The sequence below is a fragment of the Helicoverpa armigera genome, chromosome 9 (assembly GCF_030705265.1).
Source record: "Helicoverpa armigera isolate CAAS_96S chromosome 9, ASM3070526v1, whole genome shotgun sequence".
Taxonomy (NCBI): Eukaryota; Metazoa; Arthropoda; class Insecta; order Lepidoptera; family Noctuidae; genus Helicoverpa; species Helicoverpa armigera.
This window is the reverse complement of record NC_087128.1, coordinates 11,619,248-11,636,998: the sequence shown is the minus strand read 5'-3', so window position 1 is coordinate 11,636,998 and position 17,751 is coordinate 11,619,248. Positions and strand designations below refer to the sequence as shown.

Sequence of the window (17,751 nt, the reverse complement as noted above, 5' to 3'; positions counted from 1 at the left end):
TTTGAATGGTGTCACAAAATTTGTCTGTTTGACTTATAAACTTAATATAAAAATGAGCAAACAGACATAATATGAAGGAGTATTAAAAATGGGAATTTTATAAATTCATCCTTTTAAGTACCTAAGGGAAATAGATTTGGCTAAAGTTTAAAGAAGAAAAGATCTGTAGTTTTGGGCACAGCTTCAAGGCTTTTTCTAAGGGGCATAAACTTAGTATCTGACACCGCTAATATAGTATCGATGAGACTTGTGTCTCGGGCTGGGTAGTCGTAGGCGGGTAAGACGGGGCGCGTGAGGCGGCAGAGTGCAGGCAGTTGTGTCCGCAGGTGGCGGCGGCGCCGCCCGCCCCGGCCCCCGCCCTTCCACCGCCGCGCCCGCCCGCCCAAACACGTGCAGCCGTGAGTACCGCACACACATGCACACACACACGCGCTACAACACTCACACATCGATAACTTGCAAATCTCGAACAAAAACACTTAATAGACAATACACAAGATATCGAGCCACAAATAATGCAATACCGCTTCATAACGCATGCCTTTTCTTATCATTTTTTTTTTATTATTATATTGTAGGTTATATTCTAATAGTGCATGGCCATATTTATCGAATGCTGTTTATTGTCATACAAATTGCATGTTTTGTGTCTTTATCATATTTGTATCTAATACTACATTTTTTACTATGTGCTACTTTGACAACGTTGTTATAATTGTAAATTAGTGTTTCAACATAAGATATCATATGAAACAACATCTTGTATAAAACAGCCAAGCAAAATTACTAAAGTAATATAAAGAATCAAATTGCTACCTACAGTCCTAAAGACATAGAATTGTGATTTTCGCTATCAATAATTTCACAAATGACAGCACTGTCTAATACCTATAACTATACCAACTGATCAGTTTTCAAATAACTTAGAAACGATTATAATACCGTTGTCAACAGTCATGGAAGAATACCTGTGGGGCCAGTACACCATCAGTGCTGTCACCAAAACAAACTTCCTATATCATAGTGAAGGGCTCTGTGCGACTTATGTCAAGTGCTAAGAATTCGCCACATCCATCTTCACACATTTTTTTACTATGGCAACACTGTCATTGCTTGTAATCTGTGCAAATGTTACCAGTTGTGAAATGAGATTGAAATAAGAACGGATATGGATTTGAGGTGGGGGTTGTTCTATATTTTGATCTCATTAAGAATTTTTAATGATAATATGCTTTTTTTAACTATGTTGAATTCAGTACGTTAGTTAAGAGATAGATTCCTGATTGATTGTACATCATTTTTGAGAAGGAATCTTAATAAGGTGTAGAAAGTCAAGCTTAAAGTCAGTCCAATGTGATAAGGTTGAAATAATCAACTTCTTTTTCTCCGTTGAGATATCTTTTCTTATTTATTAAAAAATATAGTTTAAAGGATATACAGTTTTAAAGTTCACATTCCTTAAAGTAGTGTACTGAATTGAACTCTATGTACAAACAATGCTTAACCCTACAACGCAAGTTACAAGTGGTGACGTTGCAACAAGTTTGCGGTACACATGATAACATCTACCTTTCATTCGGGGAGTCATGGCGTCTGAGATCATAAGGGCTGTCGTCTATGGGTGCCATTCATTTGTGTGTTCAAGGTTGACGGGGTTAAAGTGAAGCTATCATTTCGACATCAGATCGATAAAATATTGGAATTATTATCTTAAACAGATACATTATTGGATTTTAGAGAAATTGAGGGTTGGATTTACCATTCATCACTATATGAAAATATAAAATGTAATTTAAGTGAAATTGTATATCAGGTTCCACGTCATATTTTATTCTACTTGAAGTGTTGAAAATTGCCGTCAGTAAAATGACATGCAATTGACTTTCATACAGCATCACATTTTAAAAATTAACTAAAGAACAAATCATTATGCATTTTGTCTTCAACATCATGGTTCCGTCAAAACATTCACAGTATTAATACCTCGCTTCACTTTAACCCATTCACCATGTCAACCCACACACAAGATATCTAACTTGGCTGTTCCCGCAGGGGTGTGTCGCTGGGCGGCGCGGCGTGCTCGCCGGGCAGCTGCGGCGGCGGCTCGCCCGCGGCGGGCGGCTCGGCGCCGCCCTCCGCCGGCGCGCCGCAGTCGCCGCACCACCAGCCGCCGCCGCCGCATCAGGTAAGCTAACACTACACTATTTATATCTTAAAGCTATACAAATTCGATGATACATGTGTCTTGACAGAACAGGAATTGGACAAGGAAACGTGTAATGCGTGAAACATGTAATATTTACCAGGAGATTGATACTGACGATGGGAATCAGAAATTGGAAATGTAAATATAATGTTTACCATGAGACTGACATGGCACTGACGACGGAGATAACCTTCAAAAAACTGCCTTGACACTGTGTTAGATTTCTAACGGAAAAGAGTGGACTGTAAAAATCAGCTTTGACATGCTACCAGCTGGAATTATCAAGATTGTAAAAGTGTTGAAAATATTTCAGAAATGCACTAATAACTAGTTGTGCCTATATTACTTATTAAAATTCCCTTTCCTGGTACAGTCAACGGGTACGGTGCCGACGACGCTGCATACGCCGGCGCCGACGCCCGACCCTCACGCGCCACCCACTCCTGCGCCGCCTTCTCTACCGCCACCCAAGACTTACACCCAGGTAACACTTTTATTTATATTTTATGTCCTCTGCAAAATTAGTTAAATTAATAAAAATAGTCCCATACCATATCGAATAATGATTGACTCATTTTAGAAGTCTTGATAAATTCAAAAGAGTTGAACCTCAAAAGATATAAATATAATTTGGCTTCACTAACACAATTAACTTTCTCATCAAGAAAAAGCATTCAATAAACATATTCTTACGAACTTTTAAGCGATAGTTTCAAGAAAATAATGATGGGTTGCATCATTTAACACAGATGGCCAAACCATAACCAGCTCAGTCTACTTACCGTCGATTGGTTAAATCGGCTATTTATTAGATAGTTAGATGCTGCAACAAACCACTAAGGTTCCCTTATCTAATGTACTGTAATATTCCAGGGCGAGTCAGTCCCCGGGTGCGAGATCTCGCGGCGGCCGACGCTGCCCGCCGCCGCGCCGCGCCTCGACCCGCTCGAAGACGAGCATTCGCTGCACATGCTGTATGACTACACCACCGTATACGCATGGTTAGTACCCAGTCTTTACCAACTTTAGAAATAACGTGAAAGTGTTTATGTATCGTGGGAACTGCAAGAAACATTTTTTTATTAAGAATAAAATAAAAGCTACCACCTCTTTGCTGTGTCACACATAAGTTTCCAATAAACTAGTCCACTTCTTGAAAGAACTCTTACTCTCTCCTCTTATTGACGGGACAAAAAGTAGCCTGTATGTTATTCCGATATGCGAGCTATGTATTATAAACCAATGCCAAGTTAAATCAAAACACGTAATCCATGTGTGTGTTAAGATATAACAAATACACATAGAACTTTCGCCTTTGTTATATTAGCGTCGTTGATGTTTATAGAAGTTACAACTAATTAATACATAAAGGAAAATTATATCTGAGTACATATCTATAAATTCTATTCAGAAGTAATAATTGCGAGCATCACGGTCACGTCATTACGTAGTCAACATGATGTGTATCTAAGTCCTCGCTACATTATATCTACGCCAGTTTGCGCATCAATAACATTTCAGCTTTTGTTTTATTGTGTTCAATACATGGTGACATAATTACTCTACACATGAAACTGTGGCGGTTTCAACCCCTACTATGTGATTTTGACCCGCCTAGCAACAGTTGATCAACATTTTTGATGAGCAATGATGATGTTGCATGGGTGACAACTAGTCAATACTTTCAACTCTGCATCACACAGTTGTGCTAGCAACTCAACAACGTTGTTGATGCCACCTTGTTTATAAACATATAATAAGTTTACCATGAACATGAGGCTTTAATGGTAAACAGGATAAAATTTTCAACATCGCAATGTAACGAAAAATATATTTTTTTACCTCCCAGTGTACACTTTCCGAGCTAACTGCGTACAAACAAAATGTCAACCTTAAATTACCATTTAAGGTTGACATTTGTTTGTTTCACAACAACACAACAACAAATGTCAACCTTAAATGGTAATTTGACAATTTGACCTTAAATGGTAAGGTTGACATTTGTTTGTTGACATTTGGTTGTTTTGTGGTTGACAATAAAACACAAATTACAAAAAAACCTTTTCCCACCCCCACAGGTTGGAACACCCAGTAAAGCGGTTCAAGTCGTCACAGAGCAGCTTCCGCGAGGAGATGGCGCTGGGCGCGGCGCCGGCCGACCTGTACGCCGGACACGACCACACCAACGTGCCCGCCATGCGCGACCATCGGAATGACGTTAAGATGGAGAAGCATGAACATAATGTAAGTGGAAGAATTTTAACCTTAGTGTATTCTCCTATATCACTCGGTAATGATGTATTGCCTGTTATCTCATCTGTCTAGTCTTCTCCCAACTATTTTGGTGTCGGCTTCCAGTCTCACTGGATTCAGCTGAGAATCAGGGTTTACATGGAGCGACTGCCTATCTGACCTCTATAATCAAGTTACCTGGGCAACCTGTTACCTGTTTGGTAAGACTGGTTGTCAGATTAACTGGCTTCTAACTACCCATAATGACTGCCAAAGACGTTCAAATGACAGCCTGTTACAATGTACGTATTTGTACAGTAAGAACGTCAGATATAATTTGCAGAATCCAAAGTTAACTAAATACTACTCTTACTAAGGCTTATAAGAAATGCAATACAAAACACAGTTTAAAATGTACACGTTCTTATTCTGTACAGGAGGATACAAAAGAGTACAAGAACCTATTCACATCGGACGGCTTATGTCCGACATTCAAAGACCTGGAGCAGATATTCGATAACTCGGACGACGCGGCCAGCGGCGATGAGACGGTAAGACTTGTGAGTGTACACCCTTCTTTATATTATACTGTAGTTAGATCTGTGTGTTATGCTAGAGATGAAGTATACTTCATTAATAATGCATGATGAAAATAAATATTGAAGAAAATGGTGTTGTAATGTAACTGGGCCTGGTGGCTGGTCTCAGGAATTTCTTGGAATTAATTTGCTCATTTACATGTTATTATTAGCGGGAAAAAAATGTATCAACCTTTACTTGCTTATGTTATGTTCTTATTTAAAGAAATTAAATTCTGTAGAAATCATATAATAATCTAATGTTGTGAGTAAATGCCACAAGTGCTAAATTAATGCTGTGCTCAACAGAGTATATAATTGTTACATAAATTACCTGTATAACAACAACTGTAAACATTATGATATGTTAAAGTATTGAGTAATGTGTTGGTAACTTTAATAAAGTGTATTGTACGTTGTGCAGCTGCAGGTGTCGACGCCGCCGGACTCGAACAAGTCGGAGGAGCGGTGCCTGGGCCGCGGCTGCCCGCGCGCGGAGGAGCTGAGCAAGATGTTCCCCACGCCGCCCAGCATGGAGGCGCACGCGCAGGCCTCGCCCGCCTTCTCGCTGCCCGACGACGCCACGCCGCACCCGCGCCAGCCCGGCTCACCGCCGCCAGACATACCCATCGAGGTACATAATGTACATTAGTATATATGTTCTTCCTTATCTATTTAAAACATGGACTCTCTCTACGTACTCTTGTGCCAGAATTAAATAAATGTAATTCTTTAACCACATCAGACAGATGTGCTCACTACCTTTATAAAGGCTGTATTCGCCACTGCATCTTCTTCTCTCATCTGTACAACAAATTGTAGTTTCAAAAACTGACTAAAAGTTAATAACTTTAATATCACCCATCTCCCCCAGGACTGGTCATACGTGTTCAAACCGCCTACCGTATTCAAATACGTGGGCTCATCCAAGTACGCGCCGCTGACGACGCTGCCGAGCCAGCTGCTGCCGCCCGTCACGCTGCCGCCGCATGCCGTGTACCGGCCGCGCTGCCACCAGGAGCACGACGACCACGACAAGCGGGAGCCGGACGCTGATGCCGATACCAATAGGACGGGTAGGTCACCTCTGAGGCAGCTGCTGCCGCCCGTCACGCTGCCGCCGCATGCCGTGTACCGGCCGCGCTGCCACCAGGAGCACGACGACCACGACAAGCGGGAGCCGGACGCTGATGCCGATACCAATAGGACGGGTAGGTCACCTCTGAGGCAGCTGCTGCCGCCCGTCACGCTGCCGCCGCATGCCGTGTACCGGCCGCGCTGCCACCAGGAGCACGACGACCACGACAAGCGGGAGCCGGACGCTGATGCCGATACCAATAGGACGGGTAGGTCACCTCTGACCAGCGGAAATTATGAGATGTGTACAAAAGTATAATACGTCCAAGGCCGATTTTGGCCAAGGAAATCAGCCAGCTGCACAGGTCATATTTTAGTACAGGCGCATTTGCTTGGACACAGGTGCACTCATTACTCCTTCACTTTCATAGCCCGATGGGACGGCAATCCGTTACGACCGGAGAGAGATCAGGCGTAGGAACGACAGAAAAATATCTTTGTAACATGGATTTTGAAACTCGTGTCTTCCTCACCAAAGGGAGTCCTTAACAATTTTGCCAAACTAATACTAATAGTATGTATTTCATCAACAGCCGGTGTGAAACGCTCCGCTCCCCCTACACCTGAAAGCCGAGAGGCGCGGAGTCGAAACGCGCGCGAGCCGGGCCCCGGGCCCCCGGGCCCCGCCGCCACCAACACCTCCGTAGTGCCGCGGGCGCAGGCGCGGGTGGCGGACGCTCCGCCGGCGCCGCCCGCGCACGTGGCCTGCCCGCTGATGCTCAACGTGCTGCTGGCGGATACAGTGCTCAACGTCTTCCGCGACCACAACTTTGATAGCTGCACGCTTTGTGTCTGCAATGCTGGACCTAAGGTAAACAATTCGCGTATATAAAATTACAGATTTTGATAAGGTTTCCCTGTAATTCTTTTTGATGAGTTCTTTTAATGATAGTCTGACTTAATGATAGTGACTTTATTGATTCAACATTAATTGCACTATAGTTATATTTACATTACATACATAAAATATATAAACTATTTATTTACAAATAAAAATAGGAACATTTAAACTATGTATCAAAAAAAAATATCTGCATCGCTGTCGGCGGGAATCGACGGATGATCGGACAGCAATGCATATTCGTTGACCAGTATAGGCCAGCCTTTGTTCACAAGTGGACTCCACTAAGCGCTTGCTTAGCTTAGGCTTAGGGGCTGTCTTTTGTAAATTTGACCTTCAATAAGTGTTGATTTTCAGCCTACTTTGAACGAATGATTTTTTATCTTTATTTTATTTACAGTAGGTTTCGTTTATAAGGTTTTTGGGTGCTACATTTTGTTTGTTTTTCGTCAGGTTGTGGGCAACATCCGCGGCGCGGACGCGGCGACGTACCTGGCGGGCTGCTCGGGCATGGGCGGCGCGGCGGGCGCGTCGCCGCGGCCGGACGACGAGCCGGCGCACTGCACGTGCGGCTTCAGCGCCATCCTCAACCGCCGCCGCGCACACCGCGCCGGACTCTTCTACGAGGTACATACAGCATGACGCTACTTGCCTTGTCGCATACAAGTGTAGTGTACCTACGACGCTATATCAGTGTAAAAGATGAGGGTGAAGCGAGCAATTGGACCTCCAGTAAACCACCGCCCGCCGTATGAAGCAGGACCACTGAACGCAACGTCAGTACATGACCACGCGTCACCATGCGCGTCTCCATTATACACACACCCACTACATGATATTTACTCAATCAGATACAATAGACATAGTATGATTTTTTCATAAAAAATAGAGACGAACTCAACGCTTTCCATAGGAATTATTCCATATGTTCTTAAGATACGTTCATATTTCGATGTTCGTTAAAGTTTTTTTGTATATATTCATTTTAACGAGAAATTACGGCCAATTGGCTATTTTGTCGCGTTTTTAGTGTATGATATATGAGAAATATAAAATGAAGATTTGTTGGGTTGATAAACGTAAGGCTATTATTTAGACACTATTAACAATATATTTTTATCAGGACGAGATGGAGATCACGGGCCTAGCAGAGGAGCCGGGCGGGGCGGAGGCGGGCGCGCTGGGCGAGGTGGCGCGCGCCGTGCTGGCCGCCAGCGCAGCCCCGCCCGCCCCGCCCGCCGCCGCGCTGGCCCGCGCCGCCGCCGCCGCCGCCGCCGCGCCGCCGCACGACGACCTGCGCCTCAACCTGCTCGAGTCAGTACACAAACACTACATAAAAAACTAGAACAAGTAGTAAACTCGCTTTTTATAATGACGTGTCTTAGCTAGTCAGGTATTGTCATCATAACTTAGCGTGTGCAAAATTTCATCCTAATCGAAGACCTGAAAGTGGATTAAATTAAGATTTTCTTACATACATAATCCCAAATGAAGCTCATTCCTTCTAGCAGTAGGATAGTAAAAATATTGTTGATGTTATTGCCAACATAAGAATGTCAAAACTTCATATCACATTAAGTTTTAATAAATTGGTGTACTCATAAGTTGCGTGATCATTGCTTTGTGTAATTTATAAAGGCAATTGCTCATCATCTTTTTTGATTCTTGTAAAATTAATGAAAATATTGTACTTGCTGCATAACAAATAAAAAAAAAAATAAAGTTAGCAAAAGTTTACCACACATATAAACTTTGTCGTGTAAACAGGTACACGGACGGCGGCACGGCGGCGGCGCGAGCTCTCCGCGCGTCCATCACCTCAGGAGTTAGCGTGAACAGCATCAGCAGCGCCAACGCCCCGCAAGCTGTGCATCGCTGGCCCTTCATCGGGGCACGAGCGCCCAGGTCCTCAAGGGACGTCGTTAGGTATGTCACAGCTTTATTATTCCACGAGCCACTTGCTCAAACTCACCTCATTCTACTGCCCGTACAAAAATTTTAATGGGATTGCTGAACATATTTTCTTCCATATTAATTGATTGACATTTAAATTAATTTCTTATGATGATATTGTCAGATTAATGCGGCGACTAAGGCCCCTCCTACAAGACGCGATACAGAAGCGTTGTTGTGGCGCTCGCATGTGGGACGGCGTGACGGGCCCGCTGACGTGGCGCCAGTTCCACCGCCTCGCCGGCCGCGGCAACGAGGACCTGTGCGAGCCGCAGCCCGTGCCTCCTCTACTCGTCGGACACGACCGCGACTGGATATCATTGTCACCCTACGCGTTACGACATTGGGAACGATTAGCTCTCGAACCGTATTCGTACGCTAGAGACGTAGCGTACGTGGTACTGGCGGCCGACTGTGAGTCCCTGACGGAGCCGCTGAAGGCGTTCTTCCGCGAGCTGTCGACGGCGTACGAGTCGTGCCGGCTGGGGCGGCACCAGCCCATCGGGCGCGTGGCGCGGGACGGGCTGGTGCGCTGCGGGGCCGCGCGGCGGGCGGCGCGCGACGACTGGGCGGGCGCGCTGCCGCCGGGCCGCCTGGGCGAGCAGCTGCGCGCCTACGCCGACACGCTGCGCGCGCACCTGCTGCCGCAGCTGGCGGCGCTGGGCGCCGACCTGCTGGACGCCGAGCCGCGCCCGCCCGCCACGCCCGAGCCCGCGCCCGACGACGCCGAGCCCGCGCCGCCCGCGCCGCCGCCCGCCGCGCCCGCCGCCAGCGAGGACGAGGGCGGCGCGCCCGCGCTCGTCGTCTACGTGGTGGAGCCGCCCGCCGCGCATGCGCACCGCCCGCTCGCGCTGCACGCGCTGCTCAGACTTGTTACTAGAACTATGGACCACTTACATCACCACAATCCGCTCGTCAAGGTACCTTCTATGTTTATAATGCTTTACTTAAAAAAAAATGTATTTACTTTAAGGTACATACCAATGTTTAACATGAAACTTCTATTCAATCTACTTCTTTGACCTAGTTCATAGTGTGAGAAACACAAAACTTAGTTTGACAAGCTTTTGACTGGTCAACCCTTGCAATTTTTACTAATATGTACTAAACTACTATAATTTGCAATTCATAAGGCGAAATGTATTAAGACAATATAAATTTATATAACACCAAATTTTAAAATTTTTTGCATATTATTTTAATTTTGATTCATGAGATTTCTCCGTTAGAGTGATACTTAACAATAAATATTGTCTGTTCAGATCATCTCCCTGGAGAGCATATGCTCGCGCTGGGGGCTGGGCGCGGCTCGCGACGCGGGCCCGGCGCCGGGCGCGGAGGGCGGCGGGCAGGCGGGCGGCGGCGCCGACGTGCGCGCGCTGGCCTTCAGCGTGTTCACCGGCGCCCGCCGCCTGCTGCAGCACCACGCCAACGGCAAGTCGCTCACCGGCTTCGGCACCGCCGCCGACGCCAACCTCTTCCTGCAGGCCAAAGATGTGAGTACACCACTTGCGAGCGCTAATGCTAACAGTTATTCCGATCACATGCTTATAATCAAAGACACACTCAGAGTCATTTAAAGGTTACTTAAGCCGTTCCTTAGTGCAAAATTTATATGAGAATCTGTCACTAAGAAGTAACCATGAAATATAAGTTAAGTAATCATGAAATATCTCTGAGTGCGGGGGAAAGTATCTTTATTGTGGGCTAGGTAGATATGTAAGTTGCATATCTAATAGGTATACAATAATTACATGGGTAGGTATTGGCAGTAGAATTAATAATTTGTCAATAATTTTGGAAATTTTGAATCGTGTAGTATGCTTTATCAATTTAAAATGTTCATAATTTATTCTTAAATAGTGGAAGTTACTTAGTATTTAACATGTTAATAGGTGTTTTGTCTTATATTTTTGATGCTGATAATCAGCCACTAGTTTCTAACGCTCTTCGTTGGATTTATACATGCAAATTATTATGTTTACAGGAGAAGAACCGCGCCCCGTACGCGTTGTTCTCGCCGGCGTGGGTGCTGGCGGCGCCGCGCGCGCTGAAGGAGGTGGCGGAGACGTGGGGCACCGGCGCCACCGAGGCGGGCGGCGTGCTGTTCCTGGCCTACTGCCTCAGCCACGACCAGCGCTGGCTGCTGGCCGCCGCCTCCGACGCGCGCGGCGAGCTGCTCGACACCGCCGCCATCAACATACACGTGCCGCACAGGTACCTCATTTTGCTACGATTGTGAAATTACAATCCACCAGATGAGGTTTTTGATGACAGACGTTGTCGCTGAAAACCAGCCTGAAGTGCATTATTGTGTTCTACATACATACCTATTTATATCATACCTTTTTTTTGGTAAAAAATCATTAAATCCCGCTGTGGATTAGCAGTGTGAGAGTGTCAGACTCTTATTGACTAAAATGTTCTTTCTTAGGTCTTTTATGTAACGCTGTAACTTTTTCGAACAATCTCACAGCCCCCGAAAGCATATTATATCTTGCACAGTATTTGTTCGATGTATAAAATGTGCAATTATAACTCGCAGATCTCGGCGGCGGCGTAGCGCTCCTGCACGGCGGCTGGGGCTGACCAAACTGATGGACTTCACCCTGGGCGTCATGAGCCAGGCCGCGCAGCCCTGGAGGCTGGTCGTCGGCCGCGTCGGACGCATCGGACATGGAGAACTCAAAGGTACCACTACAACTTCTCGGAATATCATTGCATAGAAAATTGATATAGTAAACAAATAAAAGGTGAATAACGTATACAGTGCAATATTGTGTACTTGATTGTGATAATAAAATAGTATTTATTTTTATTTTACTTTTGAGTTTTATGGATATCTTTTTGAGCCAAGGTCGAGAGTTTAAGAACATTGAGTTTTTTGGAAAATTCATGGAAACTGTAAATGTTATTTGTCTAGCAGTGTTTATCAAAGTGTATGGTGTTCTCAGGCTGGAGCTGGCTGCTGTCGCGCAAGCACCTGGTGCGGGCGTCGGCGCAGCTGCGCGAGCTGTGCGGCAGCTGCGGCGTGGTGTACCCGGCGGGCGCGCCGTGCATCGTGTCGGCCTGCCTCGTGTCCACGGAGCCCGACTCCTGCCTGCGCCTCATGGCCGACCGCTTCACGCCCGACGAGCGCTTCTCGCAGGCCTCCATCCAGTCGCACCTGCACACGCCGCGCGACGTCACCGCCACGCACATTCTCGTCTTCCCCACCTCCGCCACCACGCAGGTAATCCTTCCTTACGACTCTTTCTTTTCGAACGTCAAAAGCAAAAGACAGCTCCCAAAACGCCCACCCTTCAGCACTTCATACACGTTTTTTTTGCTGGGAAGAAGTGGCGCAACAGTTCAAACTTCCCTGTAATGGGGATACGACTTATTTTGAAATATCTACTGACTCCTATTTTTTATTTTCACCAGTCAAATCAGATGCCATTCGAGCCACCGATGGCGAACGGCGAGGACAGCGACATGATGTTCCTAAACGTGGACATGGGAGACGAGGACATGGGCGAGGACAACATGACGGACTTACTCATCGGGGACATGTTCAACAACATGTGGGCGGCCGGCAGCCCGCGTCGGACTGACGACGACCCTGCCGCCAGCCCGCAGGCGCATCACCATCACCAGGCCGCCTTCCATCATCAAGATGATAATGCTGCCGTATGTATACCGTTGTATTTACATTTCACTGATAAGAAAGATCTGTACTGCACTGTGTAACAACCCCATTGTGTGGTCAAGATTAGTGGTTTCACAAATGCATTAAGATGATGACCCACCGATTTATAGATTGAGTACATATTCAGCTAGGATGATATATTAACTGTTGTATGTCCTGCAGGAGGCGGTGGGCGCGCTGCTGCAGCAGCCGCTGGCGCTGGGCTACATGGTGTCGACGGCGCCGCTGGGCGCCATGCCGGCGTGGTGGTGGGCGGGCTGTGCTCACCTGCGCGGCGCCTGCCCCGCCTTCCTCAAGACGGCGCTGCACCTGCACGCCGGCAGCCTGCAGGCCGCCGACGACTACACCTCGCTCACGCAGCGCCGCGACCACAACACGCACCCGCTCGACTCGCAGGTCACCACCGACGTGCTCAGGTACTACACCCACTTACACACCTCCAAACAGACAGAGAAAGGACTTTGCTCAAAATTATCACGACATTATTGGATCTTTCGCTACCAATACCATCCAATTTTGCAACCATATACTTCTTCAATACCTAATCACGAAACATTTTGTTACAGATACGTGCTAGAAGGCTACAACGCGCTGTCATGGCTGGCGCTGGACGGCAACACCCACGACCGGCTGTCGTGCCTGCCGCTGCACGTGCAGGTGCTCATGCAGCTGTACCACACGGCCGCAGCGCTCGGCTAGACCACCAGCTGAGTGCCGCAGTGACGTGTCAGTGACAGTGTCTCAACTAGTGCAGTGTAGTGACGTGTACGAGTGACAAGTGACTAGTGAACAAGCGGATCTGACATAATAATATAGTATCGCGCAGGAAGCCTTGCAACTATCGCAAACACCTATTAATGTTAAAAAGTTTACACTCGTTAACATTACAGGTGTTCAGGATGGCACTAAATGTGCCATAATGTTGGATAATGACGTCAGCCTGCCTATATACTATTTATTAGAGTAATTTGTTGAAGTTGGACGGCATGGTTGTAGTGGTCATATGGGTGATATTGCTATTTATCTTATTTATTTTTTATTTCTATGTATTTTGTTGATAGTTTATCCAGTTAAACCAGACCATTATTGGTTCTGTTTCAGATAACTGGATAGTATATATTTTTTATGTATTTTTTTTACTAATGGTAATTTAAATCTTGGTACCATTTGCCTTATTTTGTCTCCAGACAACTATACAAATAGCTTGTTTATAGTGATAAATATGAATTAAAGTATTGCCCATGGATCACTAAGTTGAAGTAAGGTGAATGACTAAAAGGCAGCATAAAGGTAGACTCGTAGTTGATGACAGTATTTAGATAAATTAACTAGTAGGGAGTGTAAGTTCTGGGCCTCGTTACGATATGTTGTTGTTGTCAAATGTTGGAGAGTCCTCTACGTGTTGTAGGGGACAGTGTTGGGTGCGGTTTCGCTCTGTTTAGTAACATTCTGTATGTAGCAACATGCTTTAGCAATTGTTTTACTTACAGATTCATTCATTTTCATTTTTAACGCTAGACAGTGGGTCAATATAGCTCTTGTATACTTTAATTAAGTAAACATGAGTTAGGATCTTAGATAAAAAGACCATCAAGTATAAATATACTAAGTTGAGACATTACTTTTGCCGTACTCTTAATAACTCCTTATTTTCTAAAGCACATTACTACAAACATACAACAGTTTACTGTTTGGTAAAATATGCCTTATTAAACAGAGTGAATTACCATGCACAAACTTCTAAATTGAAATATCAAAAATGTTAAATTAATTACTAGGAAAATTTAAAAATGCAAACTAGTTAAGCCGGGGAATCTAGGTTAATAAGTTTGATCACAAAATAAGGTCCAATTTGGCATATGAACAGTTTTCCATGTTTTATATATGAATCATTCACCACATGTCAAAAGGCATTTTAATTTATAACCAGCAATCAATCCATTCGAATATCAAGGTCTTTCAATCAATTTAGTTTGCTGGAAAACAAAACCTAGTTTGCAAAGTGCCAATTAGGCCAAACAAAAATATCAAATTTTATTCATAACAACTTTCAACTCATATTAGGTATACATGTTTGCATACAGTTTTTGATAGTTATTTTTCAATCAGTTTTTAAATATCATGAGTGATGAACTTTTATCATTTTCTTGCTATTAATATCTAGTTACATTTTTGAAAATACAATCAGTAAGAATCCACTTCCATGCAGTCTTGTCGGAATAAACAATACTTCCTGATCTCTCATTCCAGAATTGAAAGTGAACCTCATTTTATGTAGCTATCATTTTTATTAGACAGACATGACCTTCAAATACTTACCTATAAATGTAGAAAATTTTAAATAACGCGCCCAAAAGGCTAAATGCAATAAAATAAGGATTTATGTGGGATTATTGTAATTAGATAGTTAATTGCTCACAATATCCCTTTTCTCTCTCTTTTACCTCAAATATTTTCACACCTCGACATTAAACTTCCGTCGATTTAATTATCGTAGCTAGTATTAAAATTATTAGCAAAATAAAATTGCATGTTTTCAAATAACGTTAGTATCCAAATAAGGATTTTGAATTCATTTAGCTTGTATAAAATTGATATTTTCTGCAATGTAGAAAATTTTGAGTCCAATTTTATATTTCACTGAGCTTTAATTTTAGTACTGCATCAATTCATGTTTTTCATACAAATCAGGTTTTATTTTGATCTCAATGGCCATTTTACTCTTTGATACTGACTAAACTTTAGAGGCAAATGTAAAGTTTAGTGATTTTACTAAAGTGCATCAAGTAATTTTATTTGGTCATGCTCGGAACTCTAATTTATGGAAATTATATCTAACATTCAACCACAAGTTAACATTTGAACATCACACAGACACACACATACGGTTTTTCCGACTTCATAGTGCAAATGTCTGAATGCGACATCATGAAATATTTATTTCGTAACGAAATCGACGTCACAATTTTTACAACTGCAGCACATTATTACTGCAATGTATGCATTAATGTAGTGTATTTTTTGTAAATTTTCGTTATTTTAATAAACCGGTATGAATTACCAAAGGAGTTAGATATGTATAGTATTTTAGATATTTTTTTACTGATGTTTCTTATTAAATCGTCCACCAAACCATCTCACTTATTATAACGACACTTGTCGACACGTACGTTCATGCATTATTTTTGTAGGCTTTTATGAGAAACGCAATTTTTCCTAATTTGTAGTGTTTTGCACAACTTTGCTTTATGAATCACGTAGTTGCAATCTCTAGGGACAAAATGTATTTAGATAAATTGACCACTGAAGTAAACTTGAATTCTGTACAGTTTTATACGAGGGAACAAAAGCTCAACGTTGCTTCTCACATGTGCTGCATTGCACCGGCATTCTAGCGTACACTAATGTTCAAACTGATCACTTGCGTAATCTGCGGAGTGTCCGTGCGATGTCGGTAACAGTTCTACAACAAACAGATTTGCTAGTAAATATATCTTATGATAACAAAATATGAAACAGTACAATTGCGTAACGCAACAATAGTAACTGCTCCTAGCGTGAATATTCTCAGCTGCACTTTTGCTAAAACAGGTGCAGTGAACGCGAAGTTAAACTTTTTTGCGAATGCTACACCTAATTTGTCAGCATTGAGCAGAAACGTTGTTTGCGTGGGAAACACATACTCGAAGCAATTTATTCTATGGCTGCGTTATGGAATTAAGCTGCAGAACGCTAATTAGAAACACCAATAGTTTATCGTTAGTTAAAATAAAATAGTGATAAAGAGAGCCCCCTAGATGATGTTGGAAGTAGCATTTGTATAATTAGACATTGTCGTTTTATAAAAAAAGAATATAAAATGGAGCCATTTGAAACAACAGAAGAGCGTGTTGATGCGTCGAATCTCCGACAGTTTAGTAGTTATAATGAAATTTTCTATTTTAATATATTATTAAAGCGTAAGCGTAGGGAGGTGTGCTGTGAAAACAAATCTGTAAATATGTCCGATGCGTGGTTTGGATCGTGTATTACTCATTTTTTATTGATATATTATTCCATTTTTAATCTTATTTCTGTGGACTGAGTTCGGAAAAATCAAAAATCTTAAATTAATTTTTCGTATTGAACAAATTATCAGAAATCAGATTGTAAATTATTTTTTTGTTGCTTAGTACCTAATTATTTTTTGTATTGTCAAGTGATGGTAGGCAATTTGTACAGGTTTTGTATGTATGCGCGAGCGCAGCGCCGCGGCGGTTTGAATAAATTATTTAATGTAGACGCGGCCCGCCCGCCACTTAACTGAATTATGCCTAGTTGAATATGAAATGTTTTAAATGTGTTACAGCATTTGAGAATATTTAATGATGTTGTATATAGTTTATTATTTTGTTTTGTAAAACGACATTTTGTACATATACTCGATGTAGTATCGAATACCGTTAATTATTTGCCCACATTGCCGATGTATAATGGAGCACGTTTTAAAGAAACCACTCGTAATATTTTGTACAGTTGTTAAGCGAGATTCGTAGTTGAATGGATTATTTTAAGGATTTCGTTTTTTTGACTTTTTTGTTATTGTGAATTTGTCAATTTTTTTAGGGAATTGGGATCGTACTGTACATAGACCTCACCATTTTGTCATATATTAGTTGTAAGCGGTCAAATCTGATGATTGAAGTGGAAATCAAATTTTCTAAATGGAGCAATCATTAGAAATTCGTAAAACAAAATTAGTGTAATACTTGATATTAATATAACTTTATAAATAACTGTGAAAATAGGTAATAATAATTATGAATAAAATATTACATATTTAAAGAGCACTGTTTTATTTGATTTTGTCAAGAAAAATAAAAAATATTTCAGCCTGCCGTTTTAACTACGTCCCGAGGAAGAGAATTACCGTACCAAACCAGGATAATAAATATAGCCTACCTATACTGTGAAGTTTCATCAAAATCCTTTTAGCCGTTAAAGTGTGATTGAGGAAAATATACACATCAAAACTACAGAGCATATTCTCACATGCACGTCCTACAAATCGACAATAATTCCATGAAAGCTCGCTCAAATTCGCTTCATGATTATCAATAAGTTTATTCACACAAAA

The 17,751-nt window shown here is 42.9% G+C and overlaps 1 protein-coding gene across 3 annotated transcripts in view; it reads left to right on the top strand.

Moving 5' to 3' along the window:
- The window catches only part of LOC110369774 (mediator of RNA polymerase II transcription subunit 13), a 67,871-nt gene extending 50,412 nt beyond the window's left edge, over positions 1–17,459 (top strand). The window contains exons 9-28 of one of the 3 annotated variants that reach the window (XM_064036323.1): positions 327–398; positions 2,053–2,185; positions 2,580–2,690; positions 3,080–3,207; positions 4,285–4,450; positions 4,876–4,989; positions 5,441–5,650; positions 5,891–6,362; positions 6,687–6,964; positions 7,448–7,621; positions 8,118–8,308; positions 8,762–8,920; positions 9,072–9,867; positions 10,210–10,443; positions 10,935–11,164; positions 11,493–11,638; positions 11,902–12,179; positions 12,371–12,616; positions 12,798–13,051; positions 13,202–17,459. In XM_064036323.1, coding sequence (XP_063892393.1) covers positions 327–398; positions 2,053–2,185; positions 2,580–2,690; positions 3,080–3,207; positions 4,285–4,450; positions 4,876–4,989; positions 5,441–5,650; positions 5,891–6,362; positions 6,687–6,964; positions 7,448–7,621; positions 8,118–8,308; positions 8,762–8,920; positions 9,072–9,867; positions 10,210–10,443; positions 10,935–11,164; positions 11,493–11,638; positions 11,902–12,179; positions 12,371–12,616; positions 12,798–13,051; positions 13,202–13,334 — 4,525 coding nt within the window. In that variant the 3' untranslated portion in view covers positions 13,335–17,459. Of the gene's footprint in view, positions 1–326; positions 399–2,052; positions 2,186–2,579; positions 2,691–3,079; positions 3,208–4,284; positions 4,451–4,875; positions 4,999–5,440; positions 5,651–5,890; positions 6,363–6,686; positions 6,965–7,447; positions 7,622–8,117; positions 8,309–8,761; positions 8,921–9,071; positions 9,868–10,209; positions 10,444–10,934; positions 11,165–11,492; positions 11,639–11,901; positions 12,180–12,370; positions 12,617–12,797; positions 13,052–13,201 lie in introns of all 3 variants that reach the window. The other 2 variants (XM_064036322.1, XM_064036324.1) reach the window with 2 other exon arrangements.
- The last annotated feature ends 292 nt before the right edge of the window (positions 17,460–17,751 follow it).